The following is a 17,553-nucleotide window of genomic DNA, read 5'->3' on the forward strand; positions in this document are numbered from 1 at the left end:
ACCAACCTTTCCGCCAGAATTTTTTCGGCAGAATTTCCCTAATGTAGACTGAAGTCCGAAAGGACGGTCTATGGGACTTGGTATATGTATTACACGGATTTACCGGAGAATGTGTAGCCGCGGGAGTTTGAGTTTGCAGAAAGAGAGGCGACCGTCCTTCGACAAGGGGCAAGTCATGCCCGTGCTTCAAGCTGCACCGCGACGGGTCACGAGATGACGTCCAGACCAGACGTTCGACCTCGTTCAAGAAGGAACAAAGGGTTAGAGAGGGGTCCATACGTGACGACATGTAAACGAAAGACTGTAAATACCTATAGAAAAAATAAAAACAAAACTAAGGTGTGTACCGTCAATAAAATTTTTGTTTGGTACATGTGAAATGTTTGGTACGAAAAGTATCGCGGCTACCGACCGCCTCAACTTCCGTCGTCCCCTCTTCTTTTAGAAGTAAAAATGGACGGGGGGGAAGAATGTTTGTTATTGTGTGTTTACTTTACTGGTAATTTTTTCAGTCGCTTATGAAGAAAGTTCCAGCCAATGTTTATGACTTTGTATTTGGTCTTGTGTTAAGTTTTCAGTTGAAAGCATTAATGTGAAAGAAACGATGTGAAAAAATTTGTATTTACAAGAAAGTCGGGAGATTTTAGTAAGCCGTTTCTTTAAGGTTGAAGAAAACGCGTATTGACGTCTCTGACGTAACTAGCCCGAAGACCAACCTTGTCTTGACGGCAAAACATAGACTAAACAGGCCTCGCTGTCGAAGGAGGGTCTAGGAATCCTCTAACCCTGTTAGGTGTTTGTTTACGAGAAGACACACTAGGTTTCCGCAGTAATCTCATTGAGTAAACTGGTCCACAAACTTAATTTTATCGAAATCAAAGAATCTGACGCTGGTTAACATGTTGTTGATAAAACTTGTAGAAAAAGTTTTTCGACACCGAAAAACCCCAAACTCTATAAAAACAATTACCAACTGGATAAACTGTTTGTTGGACCTCTCGTCAACATTGTCTTGAAATCACTTCGAATGTTTTTCCCTTTGAAGGAGTAGTATTAGACCAGCGGCCGAGGCATCTTTTTGTACGAGCATTGGGTCCCCCCACGTTTGAGTTAAAGTAGAGCCCCGGCGTAATCCGGGTAGAACGTGAGTTCCGGTCATAAATATAATACTGACATATCATTTTAATATGTATATACTTTGACCCGGGAAACTCAACGGTTCTACGATTACGTCACGGCTCTACTTTAACCTCAACGCGTGGGGCCCGCAATCTCGTACAAAAAGAATGCCTGGCTGTCGTAATAACTACTCCTTCAAAGGGAAAAACGCATGATTTGTATTTTAAGTGACTTCGACAGACGAATTTGCAACGAGAGTCAACAAACAGTTTGATCCAGTTGTAAAATTTTTATTAGGTTTGGTTTTGTGTCGAAAAACTTTTCTACCAAGTTTAATCAACAACATGTTAACGCAGGTCAGAATTCTTTGATCGGGATAAAATAAGTTGTGGACCAGTATTACTACGAATGAGATTAACTGAGGAAACCTAGTTGATGTCTTATGTAAACGAAACGATAATTAAGATCCTAGACCCCTCCTTCGACAGCGGAGAGCCTGTTAAGTCTATTTTTGCGTGAAGGACAAGAGGTTGGTCTTCGGGCTAGTTACGTCAGAGACGGTCGAATACGCGTTCTTCACGCTTAAGAAACGGCTTCTAAATCCCCCCGACTTTCTTGTCAAAAATAACGAAATTTTTCGACATGTTTCTTTCCCATTAATCTTCCAACTGAAAAACTAACACAAAGAACGCAAAAATACAAAGTCATAAACATTCGCTGACTTTCTTTATAACGACGTGAAAAATTACCAGTAAAGTAAACCAACAATAACAAAACATTCTTCCCCGTCCATTTTATTCTAAAAGAAGCGAGGGAACGAGAAAAGGGTGGTACGCGATACTTTCGACTACGCCAAACCATTTCAACATGTACAAACCAAAATTTTATTGGACGGTACACGACCTTATTTTGTTTATTATTTTTCTATGGTTATTTACCAGTCTTTCCGTTTACGATGTTCACGGTAATGGACCCCTCTCTAACCCGCTGTCCCGTTCTTGAAGAGGTCCGAACGTCTGGTCTGGACGTCACTCTCGACGTTCGGGCGGTGCCAGCGTTGAAGCCACGGGCGATGACTTGCCGCCTTGTGAAGAGACGTGCACGTGGCCTCTTTCTGCGAAACTCAACACTCGCGGCTACACGATTCTCGGAAATCCGTGTAATACAATACCAAAGGTCCCATAGACGTCCTTTCGGACTTCCGAGTCTACATTAGGGAAATTGCTGGAAAAAATTTCCGTGGGAAAGGTGTGTAAAACTTTCTGGAGTAGCGGGTGAACGGCGTCAAAATTGGCCAATGGAAGCCGCTGTGTGAAAGGAAGTGTAATGATATATGTCGATAGTCCCAAAGTATGTGAAAAAAGTGCCCTAAACGTAAAAGTTACTGAATGGATCAAAAGGCTACTGGTTTTGTTAATGGAGGAAAGAGTCGCCCATGGAGACTTTTAACCGCACATAAAAAATTTGTACCTTGTCCCTTTTATTCGTTTAATGGCGCCTGTCAATTTCCGTAAAATGCAAAGTAATGATATGCTATGTCATACATAATAGTAATATCATAATGATAAAGCCCGGCGTAATCTATTTTATATTTATATATAAACTACGTATGAACAATGTAAAGGTACTGAAAAGGAAATTTGAAAACTTTTTTAAATAACAAAAGGTTTTTGAAACAGGGTCCCGGACGTTAATCGTAAAAACTAGAATGTACTGAAAAGGTCCAAAAATTACTGGCCCATCTTGGGACCTCATAACTAGTATAGGAAAGAGGAATAGAACGTAAAGGGGTATTGCGTACAACGACGTTGGCCGGGCATTTGCCTGGAAGGCGGGCGGCGGATAGTTCGGTCACTCGACGCACAGGACAAGTCTACTGCAGTTTAGGTTGCCCTCACGGTATTTATGATGTGTCTTAGTTGTGATGTGTGGATGCGTTACTAATGTAAGTCGCGTCTGACCGATCTTATGTGGAGAAACCCTGTTAAAATATATGAATAACTTTTTGTTCGATGTTTTACATTATGGAACTTTTACGGGGAAATTATGAAAAATTCGGAAGTAAAAGCCGGTTTAATAAATTGTTGAAAATTATGAAAAAATTATCGGAAGAAAAAGCGGTTTAATAAATTAGTTGAAAATTATGAAAATAATTCTGGCGCCTGGACGCTTATTCATTATATTTACTTACAACCCACACGATATTTGTTGATGTACTAGTGACACAAAAAAAGACCTCATCGCCACTTGGAGTTTTAACCGGTTACCTTGGCGACACACTTTACCTCACATTGACTATATACAGTATCCAGGGTTCATACACTTTTTTCACCAATGATTTTCACATGACCTTTACCTAATTTTCCATGACCAAAACAATTACTCTTTCTCAGCGGTACCACTGAAAATGGGTTATTTTAACATGGAACAGGAAAATAAGCAAAATACCGCAACAGTTAAATGCAATTTTACGTTTCATTACTATACGATACAGTATGTATTACCATTATAGTATTACTATTTTGGCGATTAGATAAAATATAAATTATATTTGATGCAACTTTAGTTACATATCCATGACTTTTCCTAAACTTTTGGAAAAATATTGTTTTCCATAACTTTTCCAGGGCCTGGAATTAGCATTTTGAATTTCCATGACTTTTCCAGGTTTTTAATGACCGTAAGAACCCTGTAAGCAGCAAAACAGAAAATACAGAAAGGATTCAGGACCAGGTTAGGAGAAGTGCAGTTTAATAATGAAACAGAAGTCCTTACCACAAGTATTGGGCTCTGGGGTTGATGCGGGCGCAGTACGCAAACAGTCGATTGAACATGGTGGTTTGCCATCTCACATGGAAAGGAGACAGCATCAGTCCTCGACCGGCCAACCATGACTCGTACCTGATCCTATGTTTCACGGACGACTGCAGAAGGAAAAGTAGAAAATATTATCCAAGAGTACAATAACCAAAGATCAAAAAGCATTGATTTACAGTAAGAGACTTTTAAGATTTCTGTTGACAATTTATTTGAAAATATCTGTTTTTATAAAAAGACACATTTCTGTAAAGAATCACTTAAATGTTGAATATGTGCAGTTATGTTACCAGTACTACTAGCATTGCAGCAATTTTTTTTTTTCATAGCAATACAACTGTAAAATCTTGTCAACCAATAATCTTAATTTAATTACAACTTTACATTTTTTTAGGTTTGCTTAAATCTTTAATAGAGTAACTCAAAAACTAAAATGAAAATTTGGCAGACAGATTATTACTTTTTCCACAAGAAAAAAGCACAATGTCCCCAAGTTGACAATCGACATGTTGGTCTATACTTTTGCTAATCCACTTTCTTTGTTGGAGGCCTAGTTAATTTTACAATACATTTGGTATTACTTTTTTTTTGTTATGTCATGTTGTTGTTTTACCGTTATTGAACTTGTCCATTACTGCTGGCAAAAGGCTTTAATGGTCAATTTAAGGGGGTAAACATTGATTTTGAAAAGGGTTAAGCTATAACTGCATAGCTTAGCTACATTTTAGTTGTGTCATTTTCCTACACACACATTTGCAGCTACTATAGTGGACAGAACCATAATAATAGCATACAATAGATTGGGGAGAACAAAGTGGAGCTATTCCTAAACCACATTGCAACATACAAGGTTGGCTAATGAAGCAACTATCCATGTATGCTAGCTGGCAGTTAATTTAACAACCAAAAACATTGACATATATTCACCTTTAATAGTGTGTCGGTGAGATAGACAACACACCAGCCTCCCATCACACACACCAGCAGAGGCACAGGGATCATGGTGCTTCAGATTCGGTTACACATAGAATAGAACTGCGCTGTCTCCATCACTCCGTCTTCCCGTGGTTTATCATGCAGCTAGCCGCAGTCATTTTTGTTTAAAACAACATAATAGCGTTAACATTTCGTATTGAATTAATAAGGGAAGAAGACGTTTGTTTTGAGGGATGATCTGCAGAGAATGAACAGTCAGCCCTGTGCGACAACACTTCCGGGTAGAGCTTCTTCTGTTTCTTTTTTAATGATGAAGATCAAACAAACGGAGCAATACCGCCCCCACGTGTGCAACAAGAGAACTTAGGAAAACATATGTACAGTATTATGAAGTTATCGTCTATTATTTATTTATGTTTTTCAATTAATCTATTTTCAGTCGTGAATTGAGTAGGCTATTGTTCTAACCTCTTAAGTCTTTATGTGTCAACATGTCAAAATGTGCTTCTTGAGATACCCACTGTAGTGGGAACTAACACATAAGTGTTGAGTACCTTAGGTGTTTATTTTGTCAACGCAATAAAGTCCTTATTGTGCATGATGAAATCATGAAACGTACAGCTATGCGGTTGAGATATAAATGAGTGCCGAGGTTAAAGATGAGTCTGGTCCAACCAAAGTTCTGTAAGCATTGAAGTGGCACCACCTTTGTATGCCCCTGGCCTTATTTGGCTATAAGTGTGATCCCAAAAAGGGTTGCTGGTTGCATTTAGCAATTCAATTAAAATTACCATTTTAGAAATGTTATCAGACTGTCCATGTATGCAGGCGTTATTGTTTGCATTTGATTTGTTTTCACAATTAATACTTTTTATCGCAACATATATTCCTCTTATCTTATAAGAAAAGATTGCACACAATTAGAAATAAAAAAGAGTACAAAATAAACAATTATACAATATAAACATATCTGAACATAAAACAGAACTGAAAGAGTATAAGTATTCAAGTTGACCGTGAAGAAAAAATATGTAAACTATCTGACAAATTAAACACTATGGAAGAGAAACTATGGAGCAGTAAGATCTCGGCCAGCCATTATCTGATGCTTTGTACTGTGTAAAATGAAAAATACTTTAAAAATATATTTATTTTTAGCTAAAGCATGGTCTTTTACTTAACCTTGCATAGCTGTTTTTTTTGTCATATCATAATCAAGACGTTATGCGACTGTAGTCTTTCACAAGTCAACTGTACAGTGGACAGACCATTGATGTATACAGAGGTACAGACATAGATTCCCCTCTAGGGTCACTGTTTGCCTACAGGCCATAAAATAGCAACAACTAGTCCACATTTGTGCATCTAACAGAAAAATATTGTATAACTATTTTTTAGATCCACATCCACAAACCCACCTGAAAAGCAGCTTCAGACTTCTGCACTTAACATGTCCCAGCTTACTGCAAAAACTTCAGCCATCTAGAATCAATAGTAGGCTATTCAGCTGTAGCATGTTGTAAAACACAATAAACAGATTAAGTGATGATGGTGTTTATCTGTAATAGGTGAGGGTTGTCCCTTCCAACAAGTACAGTAGGCCCAGTGTGTGTGTGAGATGCATTTGCATAGTCTCAAATTTATAACAAGGCTACAGCTCGCGTCTGTTCATTTTACTACCTGCACACATGGACTAGTTTCATGGGATAACTGTGGTTTGATGCCATGAAGGTGGACAACTCCAACAGAAGAAAACATTTGTAAATTCCTATACGAAAGGTAGGTAGAAAAACTGACAAGAATAAGAGGAGACATTTACAAAAACACACATACCATTTCAGTGGCTGAAAATGTAGTCTAATTCTCTCATGATGGGTCAGATTCCTCTCAGGGAGGAGCTTCCTGTCTCTCTGAGCCAATCAGGACGAGCAGAAACAGGTCAGGTAGCCAAAGAGGACCTCAGAGAGAGCGCAGGCAGGGCAGAGCAGCCACGCACGCCAGGAGGTAAGAGAGCACACACACATACACACTCACACCTTTAACTCTGTGAGATCACAGTTCCCCTCTGAGCTTGTAGATGTATCACTGTATAGCTTAGATATACCAGCGTGTGTATATGTGTGTGTGTTTCTGAGTTTTTGAGTGTCAGAGCAGAAATAGGCCAGGGCCATTTTAGTCACTGGTGTTTTAAAGATTCAAGTGTCAGGTTTTAATGAAGATGCAGAAAGAAACATAGCATACATTTGTGAGTATCATCTACACCGACCGTTTGTGTTTGAGTGCTCCATGCTTTAATGTGCAATATGTTATTAAAGTGTGGTCTGCCAGTTAAATTGTTTCTCTCTTTTTAGCATTTTACTGTTACTGTAGTTAAAAAAAGATATGCTGAAAGTTAAGATATCCAAGTGATGTTTGACAATGTTTTGGTCCGTCACTCAGCGTGCCCATGTGTGTCCAAGGGTGTGTGTGGATGGAAAGCAGGTCCCTTCTGTGTAACACTCTTCTATTTATAGTGAGAACAAATCCCAGATATGAGAGGAATCCTTCCACCACTTACGAGGCAGGGCGAGAGAGAAAAAGAGAGGGTGGAGAGAAGAGGATAGGAGAAAGAAAAAGACGGAGATGATAACACGTGTTTGAGAGATGGGTAGAAAATTGTTATTGAACAAGTGAGAACTCCTAGCCTTTCAAATCAAGCATTAGATAATACAGTATTGTGTCATCAATAGGTAAGTTATATGATTTGTTTTTGTGTAGGTGAGAGCGTGTGTTTGAGAATCATTGAGTATGGCAAACAAGGTTTAGACTTTTGTTGTAATATTCTACTTGTAACAGTATTTTTTTAATTGGAAAAGTCCGGAAGTTTCCATTTACTGTAATGCAATTGAGAAGTTGAAGTTGAACTCTTATCTAGGCTTTTGATTAAACAAAACAATGGATTATTTCCACTTGACTTTTTTTCTTAATCCATCTCCCAGTCCTTTTGTACATTTCCTTTCCTGCCTGTGGCATTCAACTCCATTCTCAATGGTACCTACTGAAAATCTGTAAAACATATTGTGTGAAGATCACAAAACAAACAGTCACCAACCATGCTTTGTTTAGGACATAGTGCTTACAATGACAAGGTATCCTGTTATTTTAAGCAGATTAAATGTAGATTCCCCATTTTAGTTTAGCCTGGTAGTAAGCTAATATTTGAAAATAAGTAGGTCAATCCTAAAACCTGTTGTGGCTGCAAGTGTTTTTAGATTAGTAAACCAGAGTAATTTCAACTAAAGTAAAGTAAAACTTTATTAACTAGGGATCATACATATTTGAAGTCGAATCCAACCAATACTTAAGATATTTCACAACCAAAAAAGTTAAGCTCATGTTAGCCATTTTAAACTCACATCACCAGCCTTATTATTATTAATTAAGCAAAGGAAATAGACACATTTCTTAATAAATTCATTAGTTGTTCAGTTTATAGCTAGAGAACTCTAAGTATTTGTTTACTTTTCATATACAGCTAGATAACACATTGAAACATGCTGTCACACTCACAACATCCAACATGCTGTACCTCAAAGAGCCTTTCTGTTAGGGGTCTGCACTGAGGTTTTAATAATTGAGGATTTAAATAATTCAAAGAATGATTGTACCTGAGTTTATGAGATTATGTGGAGGGAGGGTGTGTAAGTGTGCACATAGTCACACGTAAAAGTGAAAGGCTTGTGAGGATTTGGGGGGCATCAGGGGGCAGCTGCTACTCCCAGCCAACTTAAATATCATCGCAATGTGTAAGCACGTGTTTGTTAGTGGTAGTGTATTTTGGGGTGTCTCGGCTTTTGCTCTCATGTCAAGGACAGCAGAGCTTTTACTGTGTGTTGTTACACAAACAGCACCCTGGCAACGGTAACTAAGTGGCTGCCATAGATCGCAGCAGCCGGAGAGCCTGGGACTTTCTTTGGTTCCCTGCTCTGCTCTGAGCCACTTAGTAGATAAGATAAATAGGCCATGAAAACTTTTACGATTAGGAACCGCTTGATCTGTTAAACAAGAGAAAAAATAACTTTTTTTATGTTTCCAGCTAACACATTGTGAAAGGAACATGTTCTTAAAAGGGTCTTGAATATCCACTTCGGGTTTAGGCTTTCAAAGATTTAAGTTAGTGATAGATTCTAGCTACAGTTCGATCACTAACCATTAACCTTGTCTTGTAATATGCTGTGTTCTTTAACAACATTACACCAGAATGGGAGTTCATGTGTTTTGTTGAGATTTGAATTGAATCCAGTGTGGATAATAACCTATGAACCTGTGGCTGCTGCTCAGTAAAAGGTGACCAAATGAACATGTCCTTCTTCTCCTGCCATGTATTCTATGCTCAATGCAAATGTTCTCACTCAAACATTTGCTGAAAGCTGTTTTATTTTGACATTCCCTTTTCTCTCCCTCTCATGAATGATTCAGAGAACAGTTCCTCTACCTGCTTCTCTCTGTAAGAGTCGCTAAGCAACTGAAATGTTATCCCGTCCCTTTAAAACCAGAAACAGACTCCCAATGCCCCCAACACGCACACTCACGCACACATACACACACAGCTGAATGTCTGTGATCTGTGCTTTCTCGAGGTCAGTGGACTTACCGGGGGGGATTATGTCCAAACCTTCGTCCAACGTTAAGGCCCTTCAGGTAAAATATTTGTGTGCACAATAAGGCGTAAATGTTTTTTTACCTGCATTGAAATGTAACTTTGTTTTATGACTTCAAAAACATCATGTTTTACTTACAATTACACAACAAGATCACAAGTTATTGCATTAAAGCTTCAACCAAATGGCACAATAACTCTCAAACTTGTTGAAAATAAAGTTTCCAGATTTAAGTATTTATTGGCAAAGGCAAGTACAGAGTTCAGACAGTGCATATTACAGTAGTATCAAGGCTTTATAAGTGCTGAGTTTTAGCGAGGCATAGGATGGAAAGTTGTCTGTATTGCTGCGTGTGTAAAAAATGTCTGTATTTGAGATGTAATGGCTTTATGCGTGCATGTGGGAGAGGGTTTCTTCCTTCTCTTCTCATTGTGCTCATTTTCATGTCTAACCATGGGATAGGCATCTGGACAGGCGAACACTAGTACAGTACAAACATGAGGTTTCTTCGTCTCAGCACTCCACCATTAGTTCAAAAGAATCACAAACAAAAACAACTTTACAGATTTACATTATAATCATTTTCATAAATATAACTCTTCGTCTTCAAAAGCTATATATCTAGTTGTTTTTAAATCTATTTTATCTTTCACATATACATTATACCGCCTTTCCTACATTGATTCTCAATACAGCTATTTTGCATGTAATCCAAATGTCTTCAACCGGGGGTCAGAGTTACTGCGGAGGGGTATCAAATTATTGCTTGATAATATCATGAATACTCTGGATCCTAATGGCCTGAGCAGAACAAAACACTTGGCTGACTGGTTCCATAAATTCCCACTAAAAAGTTAAATCAATGTGAATTTGACTTTAGCTGACAAAGAAGGACAGTCTGGCAGTTCCAATCAATACAAGGAATGAATCAGCTTGCTTTATATCTCTACTCAAGCACACCACAGGTGCTTAATAAAGCCTTTCATTGATTGGTCTGCTATCCAATGAGACATTTCCATTCCTCTAAAAGTCAGCTTTAAATAAATTAGTTTAAAAATACATATTATTTATTTGACAAATATAGGCCAAGATGTATTTGTCGGATTGATCGGCATACAGCCTACAATCTCTATTCTTACCTCAGCCTTCTCCCATATTATCAACCTGTAGCCTATCATCTTTTTATTGCTCCAAAAGGCAAGCAATAAAAGGTGCAATACACTTCCCAAATGTTTCCAGTGTGGATCATAAAGACTACACTGGACTTTCATGGTTTTTACTTTCCAACACATATATTTAACTAACATAGCCCTGGCTACATGTTGCACCTCAAAGCAGGATAACAGAGTAATCATTTGGATGGAAATAATAAATATGAAAAATAAGCAGTGTTGAATGTAAATTAACTCAAGTATTAATTCTATAGGATTAAGATAGTTGATAAGATTCTCGTACATAAAGACTGAATGCAAGTGGAAACAGCTAGTGTAAAAGGGTTAGGGTTAGGTAAGTTATAACATATTATCATTTAGCTTTAAACGTGCTGTTAGATTTCCATCAATGTTAGGACATGGCTAGTCTAGCTGCTTTCCCAAACCTTTATGCTATGCTAAGCTAATTCTGGCCCTAGCTTCACTTATCAGACAGATATTAGAGTGATATCTTCTCATCTTGCTCTCTACAAGAAAGCAAATAAACTTGTTTCCATAAATGTCAAATTATGATTTCATATCCAATATAGGGTGAAACATTCTTTTAACCTTTAGTTGAAACGTCAGTAGATGATTGTTGACAGCTCGCTAAGCATAAGACAGTTAACAACCCCAGCCAAAGCCACTTTACAGGGATACAAATCTGAGCAAATGTGCTGCAGTTGAGGCGGTTTCTTCCAGGCTTTTAAACCTTATACTCTGGAAAAAAAGTAAAGCCCCTCGTCCTCAGTGACATAGACCACACTCACTCTCTGTACAGCTGTACAATATGAGAATATATACAATACAGTACATTACAGTACAATAAAAAACAAAAACACTTCCAACAAAATCCAAGTGACAGGATACTAGGGACAGGCAGCAGTTTAACATCAAGTAAGCAGGCAAATCGCTGAGCTGTGTATGTGTGGTTTGCATGTGTTTGTGTGTGTTTGTTGTCTGTCACATTTTCATAAACACACAACGCCCTTTTTAGGGACATCATGATAACCAGGAAGGAGTGGCTATAATCAAAACAAGGGGTTTTGAGGATATACACACACATGCGGCGAAAGGAAATGTGTTTAAAGTGATCTCTCTGTCCGTCAGGCTAATTTGAACATCCCGATGGGAGCTCTGCGTCCAGGGGCGGGACATCCTGTCAAGAGGAGAGAGGAGACAGTAGACACAGAAGAGGTAAGAGAACACAGAGATTACACTCACACACAAACACAGGAAAGTGAAAGAAAACATTACCCAGTTGGAATAAAAGAAAATGTCACAATTTAGCTTTTGTCTGTGAACGACACATACATTTCCTTAATTGTGGTCATCTTATTATCTATTTTTCATCTTACCCAAGTAACATAATATAATATGACATATAAGTAGTCTGAGTGGAGTATTTTTGGATTGCATTAACCTACAAAACACACTTCCAGATGTGTCCATGTGCTACTGCTTCATTTTCATCAACGTTACTCACAGCTCTCTTTGGGATAAATGGGAGGCACAATGCTGCCATACTGTACACACACAGATAACAGGAATTGTGATGAAGTTAAGAATAAATATATTCTACTATTTGAGACTCAAAACCAGTTCACATTTTTTTTAATGTGATGCCTATTTACAAACAAAAAAAACGTAAAACCTTAGGTGGTGAGGGTCTGAGATGGTGGTTAAAACCATTTTGCTAACTTAGGCTGGTAATTATCAAAAGGCTGTAAAATAACTGTAAAATTAATTAATTAATTAATTAACTGTAAAAGAAACACGTTTGGAAGGATTGCTACATTTAGCTTAAGCTAAGGCTTGCTGCAACTACTGTATCTCACCAACTATTTGGAGGTTTGCCTTTAGGCTCTGTTGTTATTTTGCAGACTTAACATCATATGTTATCTCAAATTAAACACTTCTAGGGCATATTCTTTTTCACAAGGTAAAACACATTCCTATAAAACAAATCTCTTTAAAAATAAGAGTGTAATGTTGACAGTTAATAAAAAGGTACATAAGACAATTGTCATACCGTCTTAGTGGCAATGTTAAACGCTAAAACTACTGTTTTAATAAAGTAACTGAGCGTTTTGAATTTTGAAGAACTAATCAGAATCAGAATCAAGTTTATTGCCAGGTACCTGCAGTGAAACAACAACGTAGTGCATTATTCGATGTTTTGGTTCATATTTGTTTCTCTTTTACACATACAAGGAATTTGCTTTGCTATCTGGTCGTGTGAATATAAACAATTAAAAAAAATAAGTTGCAAAGTCGGTACAAAAAATAATATATAAGGATAATACAAAATAAGTATTATTAAGAAACAATAAAAAATAAAAAATGGATGCTAAAGTATTTACACCAAATTGAAATGTAACTATACAAATAACCTTAAAAGCTTAAAAACAAAAGACAAAAACACTTAGGACAATGAGTATATATGGCAAGTGTATTATATTATAAAGTGGAGGGCTGTGCAGACATGTGTGCAAAAAAGTGCAAAAAGCAGTCAGATCGAATCATCATCTTCCAAAAGAATAACAGTATTGATAATAATACTTCTGCTTATTTATTTATTTGATCCCTAGGCTCCTTTACCAGAGCAGCCCAGCGCTGCACCCCCCACACCGGAGGAGAAGAAGGCGATGCCGGGCGCCGTGAAACTGCCCGGGCCTGCTGTTAACCTATCAGAGCTGCAGAATGTCAAGAGCGAACTACGATGGGTCACCAAGGAATAACATGTAAGTGGCAACCATATCAACAACCCCAAACCCTAAATGTACTCATTGCTTTCTATGTTTCATGTTCAGATTATAATAATAACATCATATTTATACATTTGAATATGTTTTTTTTCTCCTGACCTCAATCAAACCAGATAGCTTGTTATGGTAAAATATTTGTTTTAAAAGACTCCATAATCAATAATCTAAATAGGGTTTTGGGAGTTATACAGAAACTAAATAAGTCAATTGCTGCCCAGAAACTCAAGTCAAGATTTTGGTACATATTTAAGCAAATGAAATGCAGGACACAAGAGGGATCTTGTACTATATTACACTGTGAGAACTTCATTATCCAGTATAAATGAATTGATAAAGAAAAATGATTAGAAGGTACAAACAGATTACCAAAAGACTTAGTCTGTGTGTCCTCTCACAGCATGTTGTGAAAAGGAGCTAAACAACATGTGGTCCTTAAACTCTGTTAGAGAACAACTGATATTGGAATTACGCTGCAATTAAGAAGATCACAACACAACATAATCATTTTTTTGTCCAAAAACAAAACAAATCTATTCAGTAATAAAAATAAAGATAATTGCAAATCTTCTTCCCTCATACTTAAACAAAGCTACCCAATGAGTATTTTATTGATAATCTTTATAGAATGAACAGTATTTAGTTCTTAGTCTTAAGCCTTTAGGTTTAACATAAACTGTATGTTCCAGTCTAAGCCTTCTGTAGTAGTGGATATGGTAGAGTAAAGATGAAACATTCAAATCCAAAAGAGTGTTGTATATATCTTTTTGAAAATGAAGACAAAAACCTGAACATACTGTCGACAACAAGACTTTCAGGGAATGTTGTGTCATTTGTGCATCTGTTGATATTATTATTTGGAAACACAATTTTTCCAACTGATCAGTCACAGTCGAAGCTTACTTGCAAATATTTGACACAGCTCTTTTGTGCAGTAGTCAGAACGAAAGAGAAAAATGCAAATCAGAAACACACGAAAGTGAGTTATAGTGAGTTCACAAAGTCAGTAATCCCGTTTTTGTGAATTATGCAAATCCAATCCCTGAAAAGTTGAATCACTATCTAACTAGAAATACAGGTTTCCATATCCTGGAGTCCTACAGTAGATACTTTTTTATCACCCGAAACTTGTGAGAAATGCTGTCCCAATCGGTCAAAGCCAAAATAATATTTATGTTAATGTCATTCAAAACAAGGAAATGCATCCTATCCTCATATTCGAGAAGCTTAAGATATTTAATTAAACATTTATAAATTACAAAAGGTCTATATATTCATTTGCAGATTATTGTTTCACCCATATCATTTTTATAAAAATCCTGGACAAATTAAATAACTACTATCTGTTCGTTTAATATATGTCCATAAGTATATATTGAATCTTGGTACAATACGGAATGTTCTTTTACATCTGCATATTAGGTGAAACAAAAAAAAATGTTTTTTACATCTTATCTGAGGAAAATGTAGCTTCAAGCAGGAAATATTGATACATCATTATTACCCAACAAGAAACGAAACTGCTGAACACGATGCCATTATGTCTTTGTAACAGAAAAACGACTTGCAGTGGTTGAATTCGCCACAGGGGGGCACTCTGGGATGCACAGTCTCTGTTTGGGTCAAGAGGCGTGTGTGTTTATGCCTCTGTGTGTGGGCAGGAGGGTTTGAGTCAGGCTCTATTTTGAAACCTTTTAGAAGTGTGTGTGCTTTAGAAAATGAGTGTGAGCACTGAGGGGCAGTCTGATCTGTTTTTCTCAGCGGGACACAGAAACCACAATATCTAAACACTTTCTGCCCTGCCCAAACTATGTGGGTGTGCTGTGTAGGAGATACATGAGAATGTGGTTCAAGTTATATTAGTAATTAACATGTTTTCCAGAGGCAGAAAACAATACTACATGCTATTTCTGAGTAGGTACTGTAAACAGCAGTATACACCAAAACTACCCAGAAAAACAGGAACACTTAATCCGCCTGGCTTTGAATGTGTATTTGATGGAGACAAACAAACCACCAGCAACCAAAGGAAAGCAGAGAACTAAGTGTTACAAATCAGGAAAAACTTTACAATTCTAAGTGGCAGTTTGATCAATCCATGTCTTATATACAACATGGCCTAAAAGGTATGCTGACACCCTAGCATTACACCTGCATGAACGTATCATCTTGGCATTAAGAGATGCTACATCTTCCACTCTATTGATTCCACGACTTTCTACCAGATTTCGGACCCAGGCAGCAGATGTGTTCCCATTCATCCACAAGAGCATTATTGTGGATTTGTCTGATGTTGGCTGATAGTTGTGCCAAACACAAAGTTAATACCAAGTGTGGTCTGAGTAAAGGTTGTTAACAGGGGTGCCAACTTCATTTTAGCAACATAATATATCCCTGTGAGAACTAAAAGTAGTTAGTTCATGTCTTCAGACTGCATCATACAGTAAGTAGCTACAATTAGAAAAATAAAACCAGATTTCTTATGGAAAACTGATATAAAATATTTGTATAAAAGAGCAAGTAATTTCTGGATTAATAATGAATGAGATTGAAAACCTTTCTTACATACTGTAGCTTGAAGCTAGCATAACCATTTCAACTTTAAAGAGAAAGCATAGCTAACTACCATGATTTAGCATCAACGCATGAAATGCAACATTTAAAGCTACCAACGAAAGTCCCAGGCTTTTATTGTATTAACTCTCAGCCTCTTGTATTTATTTTATTTTATTTTGTATCTTGTATTTATTATTTTATGCTCTAGTCATTACACAACTAGCAAAAATGTAGCTCCTTGACTCTACCCACTGGTGTTAAACTTGAAACGTGAATACCTGCAATAAGAAGTCTTGTATGAGATTGAAATAAACAGAAAATGTTTCAGATGGTAAGGGGAGATCAAGAAAGGGGAAAACAGAAATCAAAAAAAGTCAAGAGATAGATAAGTGCAGACAGAAAAAACAGCTGATCGATCAACCAGATCTTATATCAGGCTGAATCACTGAAACCTGGCACCCCCTCTTGTCATCCTTGCTTTTCACTGCCTATCACGGGTCAGCAGCTCTGAGACCCCGTGAATTCCAGACAGAAAAAACCTCACACTCTTTTTGTCTGTCTTTCCTCCAGGATCCCCAAACAGGCGAAGGCGAAGGAGAGATAATCTTCATAAACAGACTCGCCCACTGCCACTGAAGACTGAGCAAACTACTATCTAATCCCAACATGTTCGAACAATAACAGCTTTTGAGAAGCCAATGGCTGCAGAAAAGGTTCAGCGTTTAACCAAAACCACCACCACGCAATCATCCATTACCTCTTCTATCAGTCCTCTAAAGGTTAAAGCACTGCAAACATATTTATCTTACTGTGTCAGATAGTTGTGTCACTACTGTACATTCAAACTTGAATCATAGTTTGTAACACGTTAATGAGATAAAGCAAGATATTCTGGATTGCTTTTGCTGCAGATAAGACTCAAACTAACTCAGACTTTAAGTAAGTGAGTTTTTGTTCAGAATAATTCTTTTAATGTGTTTTAAGTCTAAAGTAGCTGGCTTAGAAGGACTTTTGTTGACATTTGTTGTACATTTAAGGAATCAACTTGACAAAAAACAAACTCTGATTCCCCTTCTTTATGATGACACTTATTTTCCATACTGTCAAAACTCCAAACTATTCAGCACTGATTCATTGTGAGAATTTCAATTATATTATAATTTCTAAATGTTTAACAATTTGAAATGATGCGATGGGAGTTAAGTTCAACTGTACTGTTTTTTTTGGGAGGGGGATTTTAATCTTTTACTTGTTCTATTGTTATGATTCCCAAAAACTGGTATCTTTGTGAAAATGTTACAATAAAACAATATGGTTCTAAATATCCAATGTTATGTTCATTACTATATCTACTATTACAGTAAAGGAGAATAGTGGTTTGATATTTTATATGTTTTTGATTTGCTCTAATCATTATGAAATACTTGCTTTATCTAATTCATATTTTTGTAACATCTGCCTCTACAGGTGGCCGTGTTGATTCCTTTATTGCATCACTTTGTCCACACTAATATACAACTATTGGATGTA

General features: G+C 37.1%; 2 protein-coding genes across 6 annotated transcripts in view; one reads left to right on the top strand and one right to left on the bottom strand.

Annotated features, from left to right (window-relative positions):
* Positions 1–5,158, bottom strand: part of mbtps2 (membrane-bound transcription factor peptidase, site 2) — a 19,423-nt gene extending 14,265 nt beyond the window's left edge. The window contains exons 1-2 of the mRNA XM_010787931.1: positions 4,864–5,158; positions 3,895–4,043 (exon numbers count right to left, since the gene is read on the bottom strand). Of these exons, the coding sequence (XP_010786233.1) occupies positions 3,895–4,043; positions 4,864–4,938 (224 nt within the window). The 5' untranslated portion in view covers positions 4,939–5,158. The remainder of the gene's footprint in view (positions 1–3,894; positions 4,044–4,863) is intronic.
* Positions 5,159–6,816: 1,658 nt separating this feature from the next.
* On the top strand, positions 6,817–17,347 carry smpx (small muscle protein X-linked). 5 transcript variants are annotated; one of them, XM_010787925.1, is made up of 5 exons: positions 6,817–6,876; positions 9,497–9,552; positions 11,813–11,899; positions 13,294–13,446; positions 16,594–17,347. In XM_010787925.1, exons 2-4 carry the CDS (start codon positions 9,517–9,519, stop codon positions 13,441–13,443), a joined length of 273 nt encoding a protein of 90 aa, XP_010786227.1. In that variant the 5' UTR covers positions 6,817–6,876; positions 9,497–9,516; the 3' UTR covers positions 13,444–13,446; positions 16,594–17,347. The 5 variants fall into 5 exon arrangements, with proteins under 5 accessions (XP_010786227.1, XP_010786232.1, XP_010786231.1 ...); XM_010787930.1 differs by having other exon boundaries at positions 6,859–6,876; positions 9,492–9,552; XM_010787929.1 differs by lacking the exon at positions 6,817–6,876 and adding an exon at positions 6,964–7,117.
* Positions 17,348–17,553: the final 206 nt, after the last annotated feature.

Source organism: Notothenia coriiceps, unplaced genomic scaffold (genome assembly GCF_000735185.1).
Source record: "Notothenia coriiceps isolate Sejong01 unplaced genomic scaffold, NC01 NC01_scaffold00031489, whole genome shotgun sequence".
In the NCBI taxonomy this organism is placed as follows: domain Eukaryota; kingdom Metazoa; phylum Chordata; class Actinopteri; order Perciformes; family Nototheniidae; genus Notothenia; species Notothenia coriiceps.